Source organism: Podarcis muralis, chromosome 5, assembly GCF_964188315.1.
Source record: "Podarcis muralis chromosome 5, rPodMur119.hap1.1, whole genome shotgun sequence".
NCBI classification, from domain to species: Eukaryota; Metazoa; Chordata; class Lepidosauria; order Squamata; family Lacertidae; genus Podarcis; species Podarcis muralis.
The window spans coordinates 90,950,746-90,963,895 of NC_135659.1; the positions used below are offsets into that span (position 1 = coordinate 90,950,746).

General features: G+C 45.5%; 1 protein-coding gene across 8 annotated transcripts in view; it reads left to right on the plus strand.

The window, feature by feature from the left end:
- CDH4 (cadherin 4) overlaps positions 1-13,150 on the plus strand; it is an 831,041-nt gene that overhangs the window by 800,472 nt on the left and 17,419 nt on the right. For all 8 annotated transcript variants that reach the window (XM_028735371.2, XM_077929337.1, XM_077929338.1 and 5 more), the window contains 2 exons: positions 3,722-3,955; positions 5,775-6,008. In XM_028735371.2, coding sequence (XP_028591204.2) covers positions 3,722-3,955; positions 5,775-6,008 — 468 coding nt within the window. The remainder of the gene's footprint in view (positions 1-3,721; positions 3,956-5,774; positions 6,009-13,150) is intronic.

The following is a 13,150-nucleotide window of genomic DNA, read 5'->3' on the forward strand; positions in this document are numbered from 1 at the left end:
CCTCTGTGTATTTCGCCCTGTGATCTCGCTTAAAACTAGCACTTTCGAGGCTGCTGCAGACTTCTGTTCTGTCATCAGCATCTAGGACTTAGATGACAAACAAGGTAAAAAAGATGAAGTTTTTGAGGGGGCAGTGAAAGCAGGCTGAAAAAAGAGAGAGATGCCTTTTAACAGTAAATAAAACGCGTTTTAAAAGACTGTTTTGGTAACTGAGCTCGAGTCAAAAACAAATGTTCTATTTTAAACTCAGGTGTGTGCTTGATGTCTGTTTTCACTGCTTCACCTCTAAATGTACATCACATTTGGACAGTTTTCTTTTTTTAGAGGCACAACTCAGAGGTTTGTGAGTTGTAAAATAAATAGATGAGATTTAAGCCCCCGCCAGCCATAACCTGAGCACTGTGTAAGACGAAGAGTCACTTGAGCATTCCTACATAATGATAACTAACTCAGCGGTTGCAGGTAGTCGCGGAAAAACCCCTGGGCTTCGCTTTACTGTTCAGCAAACTCAATGCCTGATCAAGGCACCAAGCCTAGAAGGAGTTCTGTCTGGGGCCACCAGGCTGAATGAAAAGTTTCTTCAGTACCAGACCTTGAGGTTGGCAGAGTTAACATAACAATAATCAGAAAGGGATTGGAAGGGCTTCGTTGGGGATTCTGAGCAAAAACAAACAAGGAGAGTAAGACGGAAAGCTTTATAAAAATAGCCAGGAAGAATCAGTGGAAGGTTTCTTTTCGTTCCTTTTTTTTTAAGAGTAGGGTTGCTTTATTTATTTCTTCTTCTTTTCAAAGCATTTTAAAAAAAAACACCAGCCAAGAACATGAGCTTTTAAAAAAACTACCCAGGCAAGGCTTTTAGAGGAAATAGTCTGGGTAGAGGCCTGGAACAAAACTGTCTGCAGTTCACTGGGGATGGTAGATGGGAGAAAAGAAGAATATTAAACAATTTAAAAGTGGTGTGTTCCCCCCTCTAACTAGAGGGAAGTTACTGAAGCATTCAGGTCTGGAGAGTTGAAGAATATCTCTCTCTCTCTCTCTCTCTCTCTCTCTCTCTCTCTCTCTCTGTGTGTGTGTGTGTGTGTGTGTGTTGCAAAGGATTATACAGGACAGTGATGGCTTTTAACCTTTATAAAAGTCAAACTCAAAGCCGAGAGGCTGATCTGGCAGCTTCGGCACAGCTGACCCTTCGTTAGAGGCTTAGCCATTGATCTTGCAGGACCCCTGTGGGGAGGGAGACCAGTGTTAGAACCTTGAAGGATGCTTTTTGAACCTTGAATATTTACATGCCTGGGAGATGGTTGATGCCTTCAGCTACTCTCATCACTCCAGCGGTGTGAAGGGGGAAAGCTTGCACCTTTGTTATATGTGGCTATAAATCCTTCACTGTGATACTACCTGGGACTCGAAGAACTGCCCTTGTTGGGTCAGATCAAGGTCTGCCTAGCCCAGCATTCTGTTGCCAATGGCAACAGATGCCTCTGGAAGCTTCAAAGCAGGAGATGAAGGCCTCCGATTCATCTGTGGGCCTAATTAAAGGCGCTTGCTTTAGCCTAGAAAGGCTTACATGGCTTGGGATCTTGGTAGCCTGAAATTACACCTCTTCTTCTACGTGTCTACCTGGGCCTTATAAGCCTCCTCTGGGGCCCCTGTTCTGCTGAGGTATGGAGGGTGTCAACTAGATATAGGGCCTTTTCGGTCATAGCCCCCAACTTGTGGAATGTTGCCCCCATAGATGCTCACTTAGCACTTCCTTAAATGTGTGTTTAAGGGACGCGGGTGACGCTGTGGGTTAAACCACAGAGCCTAGGACTTGCCGATCAGAAGGTTGGCGGTTCGAATCCCCGTGACGGGGTGAGCTCCCATTGCTCGGTCCCTGCTCCTGCCAATCTAGCAGTTCAAAAGCACATCAAAGTGCAAGTAGATAAATAGGTACCACTCCAGCGGGAAGGTAAACTGCATTTCCGTGCACTGCTCTGGTTCGTCAGAAGCGGCTTTGTCATGCTGGTCACATGACCCGGAAGCTGTTCGCCGGCTCCCTCGGCCAGTAAAGCGAGATGAGCGCCGCAACCCCAGACTCGGTCACAACTGGACCTAATGGTCAGGGGTCCCTTTGCCTTTACTTAAATGTGTTTTTGTTGCCCAGTGAAGACCTTTTTCCCCCTCCCAGGACTTATCACCCTTTTAACATCTTTTATTGACTTAGTGTTTTCAACATTAGTTATTTTCACTTCCTATTAATGTGAGAGTGGTTATTTTTTACTTGTTGCTTGTACTACTTTTAGCCTCAGTTCATCTTGGGTTGCTTTGGTTTGGTTTGGTTTGGTTTGGTTTGGTTTGGTTTGGTTTGGTTTGGTTTGGTTTGGTTTGGTTCTGTTTGGTTTGGTTTGGTTTGGTTTGGTTTGGTTTGGTTTGGTTTGATTTGATTTGGTTCTGTTTGGTTTGGTTTGGTTTGGTTTGGTTTGGTTTGGTTTATCTGCTATTACATTTCGATCCCAACTTTCTTCCAAGGAGCTCAAAGTGACATACATGGTTCTCCCTTCCTAACTGCATTGTATCAGCACAATGACCCTTTGAAATACCATATTTACTCGAATCTAATGGTCACCTTCTTTGGCCAAATGACATTGCAAAAATTGAGGCGTACATTAGATACGATGGCACATTTACATTCATCACCAAATACTTTTTTGGTTTCAAGGTTCTGAAAATTGAGGTCCACATTAGATTCCATGATGCATTAGACTCAAGTAAATATGATACATTAGACTGAGAGGCAGTGTCTAACCCAAGATTCAGTGAGTTTCATAGTAACTTCCAGAAGGATATCACGGTTAATCGTATCAAAAGCTGCTGAGAGATCAAGGAGAAAGAGCAGGGTCTCATTACCCCTTTCTCCCAACAAATATCATCAGATGGGCAACCAAGGCAGTTTTGGTACCACTGCCAGGTTTGAAACCGAACTAGAATGGACACAGGTACAGCCATACCTCAGCTCCCGAACGCCTTGGGAGTCAAACGTTCTGGCCCCCGAACGATCAAAAACCAGAAGTGAGTGTTCCGGTTTTCAAATGTTCTTTTGGAAGCCAAATGTCCGACAGGGCTTCCACGGCTTCCGATTGGCTGCAGAAGCTTCCTGCAGCCATTCGGAAGCTACGCTTTGGTTTCTGAACATTTCAGAAGTCAAACGGACTTCTGGAATGGATTCTGTTCGACTTTCAAGGTACTGTAATCTCTAAGTATTTCTGCCATAAAATAACTTCTTCGTGACCTTTAGGGATGGAAAATTCCATAAGGATGCTGGGAACTGTAGCTGTGTGAGGGGTTTCCTAACAACTCTTAGTGAACTAGTTCCCCAGGCCTCTTCAGAGGAAGCCATGTCTGTTATAGTGGTATGGATGTGACCTAAGTTGTGGGAAGAAACGTTTTCTTGTGTCTGTTCTGAACCAAGTCCAGAACCATTTCTCAATACACCTTCTTCACACCATTCATAAAGTATCATGTTGTCTCTCCTGTTTGTATTTGTACTGTACTTTTTTTAAAAGTCTGAAATACTTTAGCCTTTGCTCTCAGTGGCTGTGTCCCAATGCCTTGGTAACTGTAGTTGACTTTTCCTGTACTTTCTAAACAGGGGGCCATGGTGAGAGCAGGTCCCTCTTTCTGCCTGGCGACTTCTATGCCAACCTTAACAATCACTCACGGAAATGATCCTTCCTTCATTTAGGTATCCCCCCAGCCAGCGGCACTGGCACACTCCAGATCTATCTAATTGACATCAACGATAACGCTCCGGAGCTCCAGCCAAAGGAGGCACAGATCTGTGAAAAGCCAAACCTGAATGTCATCAACATCACAGCCGCCGATGCTGACATCGATCCAAACATCGGGCCCTTTGTCTTTGAGCTGCCAAGTGTGCCATCTGCCATCAGGAAGAACTGGACCATTACGCGGCTAAATGGTAAACCAGGCAGGCAACACCCAGCGGCATTTGCAGCTTGGCACACGACGCAAGCAATGGAGGGGATCAGCCTTCGCCCTTTCAAATTTCCTTCAGTCCTTTCCCTTTGATTTATTTTATTTTTTAAACCCCACATTCTGGCTGACATTATAGGCAAGGTAGTTAATAAGAAATTGCATGGATTGGGCCTTGAGCAGATCTCTTAAGCGCTTTCATTGGCACTCGGCTTCCCCGCCCTCTAGGTTTTAATGCAGTTCATAATTACGCACCGTTATCAGGATTGAACTGGGAATAAATCATCAGTAATAGCCCAGGGGGGGAAGCTATTATCAGTCTTCCTTATGTTCCATTTTTATTGTCACAAGCCACAATCAGGATCAATGATCATTCCTCCGGCTGTAATTGCATAAAAGTCACCCTCCTTTTCTCCTTTAACAAGGAAGTAGCTTTTGAGGACGGGAAAGTAGGAAGACGGCTCGTTCATTGTCATAGGAAGAGGGAAGTGGAGAGGCTATTGAAATCAGCGAGCTGTAACTGACCTCATTGCTTGGCTTATCATAAACCTCACTCAGTGGCAGCTGGGGATGGGGAAATCTGTCAGTATGGGCTCCCTAAGTTTCTCACGTCTACAAACTTCAATTCAGTTCCTCGCATTTCCATAACAATTTCAAAGACGTCCGGATTTCAAAGGATGACTGTGTTTTGGTTCTCATAATGTGTTGCTTGTGGAGGTCCCCAAGCCACCCCTCAAATAATTCACAAATCACACATAATTTTAGTTTAAGGTTTCTGGCACTATTTTGGCCACAACTTTATTAAAATACATAATCTGTGAGCGGTTGCTTAGGCATTGGTTATGACTATCTGTCCCCCCGCCTGGGACAGAACTGACATTCCGAACTCCCTCAGAAGCCAGCGAAGGGAAAACAATGTTGGGGATTAGTTGAGCTAAGCGTCAGTCCCTCACCGCTCACCCAACCAGCTCCCCAAGGCTTGCCGGCCCTGGTCCCATTTCCGGGATTGGACGAAATCGTGGCAAGCCCCAGGATTCCTTTAACGAAATTCCCTTCCAGCACCACTGGAGGGGCAGGCACAGCCTATCCTGACCCCTCCACCACCAATTTTTATAACCAATGCCTAACCGCAACCTTACAAGTTGTGACGAATTGCTAAGTAGTAGGCAAAAACCAAGCGGCACCAGCCAATCAGCCAAATGGATAAAATTCCTACTAGGCCCCTGCCCCAACAGCAGACAACCCCATGACAGGCATAGCAAGGTCTACTGGATCACAGGGCGGGCGGGCGGGCGGGTGATCCGAAGCACTCTGCGAAAGAGAAAGCAAAAGCAGTGTGCCCCCAATATTTATAGCCTTTGGTCCCACCCACCCAATTTGAAACATGCAATTTGCCCCAGCAACCCGGTCATCCAATCATTGCTTCAGGCAATAACCATTAACCTGCCTGGCAACAGAAGGTTGGCCCGGCGGCCCCCACCGCAACACGTGCTCTCATTTTAGGGAGAACATGCTTTGTAGAATGTGAACTAGGTACAGTAGTTTTGCTTTTAAATACAAACCAAATTGAATTTATCCCCCTAGCCTACTTGTGGGCTTCCTTAGCCATCTGGTTGGCAATTGTGAGAACAGAGAGCTAGACCAGAGCCAGCAAAGATCTACTTATGTTCTTAACATAGGTCATGGGGGCGGGGAGAGGAACTTTTCCCTGTGGACATGTTCTTAAGATTCCTTGTGGTCCCTTCCAACCCCACGATTATATGACTCCCTCAGTGCTGCAGCTGTCTCCTTTTTGCTCCCCGCAGGTGACTACGCCCAACTCAGTTTACGAATAATGTATTTGGAAGCTGGCGTCTATGATGTTCCGGTCATCGTGACAGATTCTGGAAACCCTCCTCTGTACAACACGTCCGTCATTAAGGTCAAGGTGTGCCCTTGTGATGAAAACGGAGATTGCACCACCGTAGGAGCCGTTGCCGCAGCTGGGCTGGGAACAGGAGCTATCATTGCTATCCTGATATGCATCATCATTTTACTAAGTAAGTGTTGCAATTCAAAAGTACCTGCACACAAGTTCTTAAAAAGGTAAAGGAAAAGGACCCTGGACAGTTAAGTTCAGTCAAAGGCGATTACGGGGTTTCGGTACTCATCTCACTTTACAGGCTGAGGGAGCTGGCGTTTGTCCACAGGCAGCTTTCCGGCTCATGTGGCCAGCATGACTAAACCACTTCTGGCACAACAGAACACCGTGACGGAAACCAGAGCACACGGAAATGATGCTTACCTTCCTGCTGTAGTGGTACCTATTTATCTACTTGCACTGCCATGCTTTCAAACTGCTAGGTTGGCAGGAGCTGGGACAGAGCAACATGAGCTCACTCCGTCGTGGGGATTCAAACTGCCGACCTTCCATTCGGCAAGTCCAAGAGGCTCAGTGGTTTAGACCACAGTGCCACCTGCATACCTTTACCTTTTTTACTGCATTCAAACTCTGACCCCCCTCCAATGGTATTCAAGGGAAACTTAGTGGGTGAAGCATTAAAGCACACCCTCCTTCTTGCTGCTTTTATGCTACAGATCCCCTCCTCCTTGCTTTGCGTTAGTTTAGAGACCCAGGTTTGCCATGAGAGTCCTGACTAGAGGCTTCTGACTGATCCAGTTAGGTATCAGCTGACATAGGTAAAGGTAAAGGACCCCTGACAGTTAAGTCCAGTCGCAGACAACTCTGGGGTTGCGGCACTCATCTCGCTTTACAGGCTGAGGGAGCTGGCGTTTGTCCACTCTGCAGACAGTTTTTCTGGGTCATGTGGCCAGCATGACTAAGCCGCTTCTGGTGCAACGGAACACCGAAACCAGAGCAGCACACGGAAACGCCATTTTCCTTCCTGCCAGAGTGGTACCTATTTATCTACTTGCATTTTTTTTGGCGTGCTTTTGAACTGCTAGGTTGGCAGGAGCAGGGACCAAGCAACGGGAACTCCCCCCATTGCAAGGATTCAAACCGCCGAACTTCCGATCGGCAAGCCCAAGAGGCTCAGTGGTTTAGACCGCAGTGCCACCCGCGTCCCTGTTTACACACAAAAACACTACAGAGCCCACCGTTTTCATAAAATACTTTCTCAGTCATAAAAACAGAGTCACATTGGAGCCACAACCTCATTCAACACGTAGGCACTATCTTCTCGGTCATTCAGCACAGTTGCTGCTCCCAGTTATCTCAAGGTTACAGCAGATCAGCAGTTTTGGGCTAGCTCTTCAGAAATGCAAAGCCCCACCCCTTTTCTATTTATTATTATAAATGTATTTAGTTAATGTATTTATGTAGCAGTTAATACGAAATCAGTCTCTAAGCTGTTTACAGTGGTTGTAGGTGCCTACTCGAGGTTGCTAAGAGATGACAGAGGTGTGGCCAAGTGACTCTGGTTTTCTCCCAATCTTCATCCCTTGCAAAGATGCTGTGGCCACTTAAGAGCTGCAGTTTTCAAACAGGTAGCACATGACTATTCTAACTATTCAGGAGTTCATTGCCATGACTAATTGCTACAAATAGGAAATGCTGAGTGTCCGGATGGCAGTAGGAAGCCTGATTGGTTAGCATTCACAATTTGAAGGCAAGATTTCCATTTCATTTCACTTTTTCACTCCATTTTTAATTTGTATATTACTATGCACAAGGCGGTTTACAAGCTGAAAAAAACAACAAAATAGACAGCAAAGATCACACACGTAATAATAACAATCTGATCCAATACAAAAAAGTCACAATAACTTGAAAATAAACAACTCATATCAAATTCAGAAATATTCAATAATCCATTAGAATAGTAAATGGTAAAATTAAATATCAGCAAACAATAATTAAACAGTTTACACTTGTAAATTGCAATGGAGAATTATTAAACTATAATCAATAATGGCAAGTCACAATGCGTAAAATACCACAAAACATACAAAACCATGTAAAAGGGTCAAACTGAGCAACAAGGACACACAACATATAAAATTATTTTAAAGAAATATTCCTGAACTCCTCTTCTCTCTCCCCAACTGCTTCTTCTGTTCTCAAAGTCAAGGCTCCCAAGGGCTGGAGAACAGAGGCAGGTGGGAAAAGCCATTGCTGTTTTATGGCAGACCCTAAGGCAAGGGACGCGGGTGGCGCTGTGGGTAAAACCTCAGCACCTAGGACTTGCCGATCGCATGGTCGGCAGTTCAAATCCCCGCGGCGGGGTGCACTCCCGTCATTCGGTCCCAGCGCCTGCCAACCTAGCAGTTCAAAAGCACCCCCGGGTGCAAGTAGATAAATAGGGACCGCTTATCAGCGGGAAGGTAAACGGCGTTCCGTGTGCTGCGCTGGCTCGCCAGAGTAGCTTGTCACGCTGGCCACGTAACCCGGAAGTGTCTGCAGACAGCGCTGGCACCCGGCCTATAGAGTGAGATGAGCACACAACCCTAGAGTCTGTCAAGACTGGCCCGTACGGGCAGGGGTACCTTTAAGGCAAGTATGTCCAAAGTCCATTTCAGGAGCCTAATCTGGCCCGCCAGTCAATTTAATCCAGCCCCCATGGCAGTATATGTCCTGGGGTAAAATTGTAAAAAACAGATCAACAACTTCAATCCTAAAAACGCTCAACAACTTTGGTCGGCCCTCACACATGTTCAAGGGACGTGGGTGGCACTGTGGATTAAACCACAGAGCCTAGGACTGCCGATCAGAAGGTCAGCAGTTCGAATCCCCGTGACGGGGTGAGCGCCCGTTGCTCGGTCCCTGCTCCTGCCAACCTGGCAGTTCGAAAGCACATCAAAGTGCAAGTAGATAAATAGGTACTGCTCTGGCGGGAAGGTAAATGGTGTTTCCGTGCGCTGCTCTGGTTCGCCAGAAGCGTCTTAGTCATGCTGGCCACATGACCCAGAAGCTGTACGCCGGCTCCCTTGGCCAGTAAAGCGAGATGAGCGCCGCAACCCCAGAGTCAGCCCGACTGGACCTAATGGTCAGGGGTCCCTTTACCCTTTACACACATGTTCACTTCATCAAACCTGGCCCCTTTTAAAAAGTTTGGGCACCCCTGCCCTAAGGTATCCATCTAAGGGTGCCACTGCACATTATGTGTGGAATGCGGAAACCTACAAAAACAGAAGCACCAGAAGCCCATGTCAAGTCTTTCCCGTCTCCCAGCGGTGAGTGGCCCCAACCTCTCACTGTGGTCCTTAGAGATGCTTACCTGTATTGTGATGTCATTGTGTTATGCATTTCCTCACTCCCACCAGCAGCAACCAATTAGAGGAAGAATGGCTGGAGAACTCTGCCATCACGATATAAGTAAGCACCACTACATGTTAGGAAGCATTTTAGCAGCATCTCATAGGCCTCTGAAGATACTGTCCCATCCCAGGAATGGCAAAAAAGTGCTCAGGCATTTTAAAAAAAGATCTACGTGGAACAGACAACAGCCTTCAAATTTACACATGCAAAATAAGCACTTTGATTTCCTGCACAATTTTTAATATACACATGCTAATTTTATAGTGACGTGATGATAATGAGCAGTAAATACACATCTGCTTTTTAAGAATGTTGAATGTAATAAAGCTTCTTAAAGCCTTCCCCCCCCCCCTTTGTGTTTTGCACAGCGAAAAAATTTGCATGGGAAGTAACAGGAGCAATAAAGCACAAGATGTCTTTTTACTCCCCCCCCCCCCCCCGCATACTCTACATATAAATCATAGTCTAAAGTATGATTTAAACACTTGAGAAAATTCTGTTGACTGAAATTAACTACAGCTGAAAGACATTTGATTTAGGAGAACCCTTTTTCCATTTTCAAATCCATTACCCTGTTCTAAATTACAGATTTTATTGCAAACACATATTTTTTTACATTCATTGTCATTCTAATTGACTTTTTAATGTTCGGCAGCCACCCTAGGCTTATATCGGTGGTGAAAAATGGAATTGGGGGACTAGGAAGATCTTTCCTACTTTCATTTTTATTTTCAGAATTTAGGAAGGGCGCAGGATTCAGCCCTGATAAAGAGCTATCACACAGCACTGCCATAACTCAGGTCGGGCGATAACCTCACCCCAGCCATCCCACCCTCACGTCCAGGCTGCTTTACTGCTGCTCCTCAGGTGGGGAGGGTTGAATCATAGAATCATAGAGTTGGAATAGACCACAAGGGCCATCGAGTCCAACCCCCTGCCAAGCAGGAAACACCATCAGAGCACTCCTGACATATGGTTGTCAAGCCTCTGCTTAAAGACCTCCAAAGAAGGAGACTCCACCACACTCCTTGGCAGCAAATTCCACTGTCAAACAGCTCTTACTGTCAGGAAGTTCTTCCTAATGTTTAGGTGGAATCTTCTTTCTTGTAGTTTGGATCCATTGCTCCGTGTCCGCTTCTCTGGAGCAGCAGAAAACAACCTTTCTCCCTCCTCTATATGACATCCTTTTATATATTTGAACATGGCTATCATATCACCCCTTAACCTCCTCTTCTCCAGGCTAAACATGCCCAGCTCCCTTAGCCGTTCCTCATAAGGCATCGTTTCCAGACCTTTGACCATTTTGGTTGCCCTCCTCTGGACACGTTCCAGTTTGTCAGTGTCCTTCTTGAACTGTGGTGCCCAGAACTGGACACAGTACTCCAGGTGAGGTCTGACCAGAGCAGAATACAGTTGGATAGAAATTAATAAATATACAAATAATGCAGCTGAATTGAAAAGCCTCCTACCACCAACATCTTGCGGCTACTTTCTATTCCCGAGGCAGCTGCCTCACCTTGCGTAGTAAGAGGGCCGGCCCTGTAGCCTCAACACGTCCCCTGTCAGTTCTGTCCAAGGCATTTAAATTATCCGCCAGCAAAATGCCTCATCAGCCGCCAAGTGCTTGGCATCTTAAGCTGTGACTCTTAAGACACTGGAGAGAAAAGCAATGCAATAGAGGGAAAACTGTGACGGAGGAAGACAATGGGTTTCAAGAAAGCTCTGCGCAGAGCAAAAAACAGGCCTAGCAGCAGTAATAGAGCTTTGTGTATTTGTGCGAGCGGATAAAAAAAGGCTGAGCTGGATCTGCTATTGACACTTTTGAAAGCCTCTTTTTCAAGAAAGCTGTAAAGCTGTTAATGGGACAGTTTTTCTATAAGTGTGACCAAAAAAGATATATCTTTTTTTCGGGGGGGAGGGGATGGGGGAGAACCAGCCATTATAATATTGTTTTCTCATATCAGGCAGTTTGCTTATTGTGCGAGACAAAGTGGGGTGGGTAGGCAGGACTTCAATAGTTGGCATTAAATAACAGAGCTTTTTTAAAGGGAGGAGGAAATCTCTCTCTTTTGTTACATTTGTGTTTTATTCCTCCCCCCCCCCCAAAAAAAAAATAGCCCTGGAGGGAAAGTGGTAAAGAAATGCAAAGCACTCTGAAAACAATTTTGTTTTGCTAGAAAAGAAGGGAGGGCGGCCAATTGACATATGGAGGCTGTAATTAGCTGTCCGGTTCTCTTGTCCTCACTTCAGTGAATTTTTGTTGGGTAGAAATTGCAGAAAGCCCTTGGAAAAGAGAAAAGGGAGTGGGGGAATGTGGGGTGGGGGGACATCAACAAGAAGCATGAGGCTTTCCCTGCCAAACACCTTCCTCCAAATGGATTCTTTGGATATGAATCTGCTGGTGTGTGCACATCCAAAGACATTCTCTCTGTGTTCCATCTTGCATTTGGTGACATGCTGGTGAAAGGAAATACTGAAGCTGGGTGACCATTTTTTTTAATTAAAAAAAAAAGACAAAACAAAACTGGAAAGTAATTAGAAGCAGGTTGCACTTTTTCTGCTGTGTAGCGATGCCACTGAAATCTGTACTTTGCAGTTCGGAAATATGCCCTTGCCATTTCAGTAGCTCCTGGGGAAACTGTTTCCCAGGTGTTACTTGTGCCTAGCATTTTGTGTAACTGGGAGTGAGGACACACTTCCCTTCCTCCTTCCTCCTTCCTTCTTCCTTTCTTCTTCCTCCTTCCTTCTTCCTTCCTTCCTCGTTGCTGCTACCACAGAAGAAGCATGATGTGCCCCCTACCAGAGATAATACCACTCCGCTGACACCCCACACACTCCAATAATAATACAATAATAATTTCCAGCAGCCTTCAGTAAAGAGTTCAAAGACGCTCAGATCTGCTTTCCAAGTAGAGCAGCTGAAAGAGTATCACTGTGCATTTGTTAATGTGATTTCGGAAATATAGAAAGCCCATAAAGAGGAGGAGAATAAGTCCAAATTTGATTATGCAAGCTAATGTTTTATAATACCACTCCTCTGACACCCCACACACCCCACATAATAATACAATACAGTGGTACCTCGCAAGACGAATGCCTCGCAAGACAAAAAACTCGCTAGACGAAAGGGGTTTTTGTTTTTTGAGCTGCTTCGCAAGACGATTTTCCCTATGGGCTTGCTTCGCAAGACGGAAACGTCTTGCAAGTTTGTTTCCTTTTTCTTAAAACCGTTAATACAGTTGCGACTTGACTTCGAGGAGCAACTCATAGCACGCGGTGTGGTAGCCTTTTTTGAGGTTTTTGAAGACTTTGGTGATTTTTGAAGCTTTTCCAAAACTTTCCCGAAACCGTGCTTCGCAAGACGAAAAAATCGCAAGACGAAAAAACTCGCGGAACGAATTAATTTCGTCTTGCGAGGCACCACTGTAATTATTTCCAGCAGCCTTAGCAAAGTACTTGCTCCCAGGATTCTTGGGGAGTGTGCCATATGCTTTTAATGTATGTCGTTTACACAGCCTCATTCCAATTCATTCAGAAACAAGCTGAACCATTTCCTGATTAGCAGGGCTGGGTGAGCGCGAAGGAGCTTGGCTTCTTCCCAGGCCAAGCCAGTCTGAGCCTGGGGGAGATTTCTCATTACGCTTCCGCCGTCTCTGCATTTGCAGGGTTTGGGAACAATATTAAGCAAACCTCCAAACCTGTTGGCTAGAGGCATACCCAAGATGACAGCACACACTCCTATTCCAATTGAGCTCCCTTAGCATAAATACTTAATAATTCCTCATTATTCTGAAATGAAGTCTCCCCCAATGCCGTTCCGTAGCATTTTAGCACCCAGGCAATTATCCATGGCAAAACCTCAAGACCAGCATATAGGAGTATGACCGTATTGCAGATACTGGGGACCTGTGTTTCAGCCTA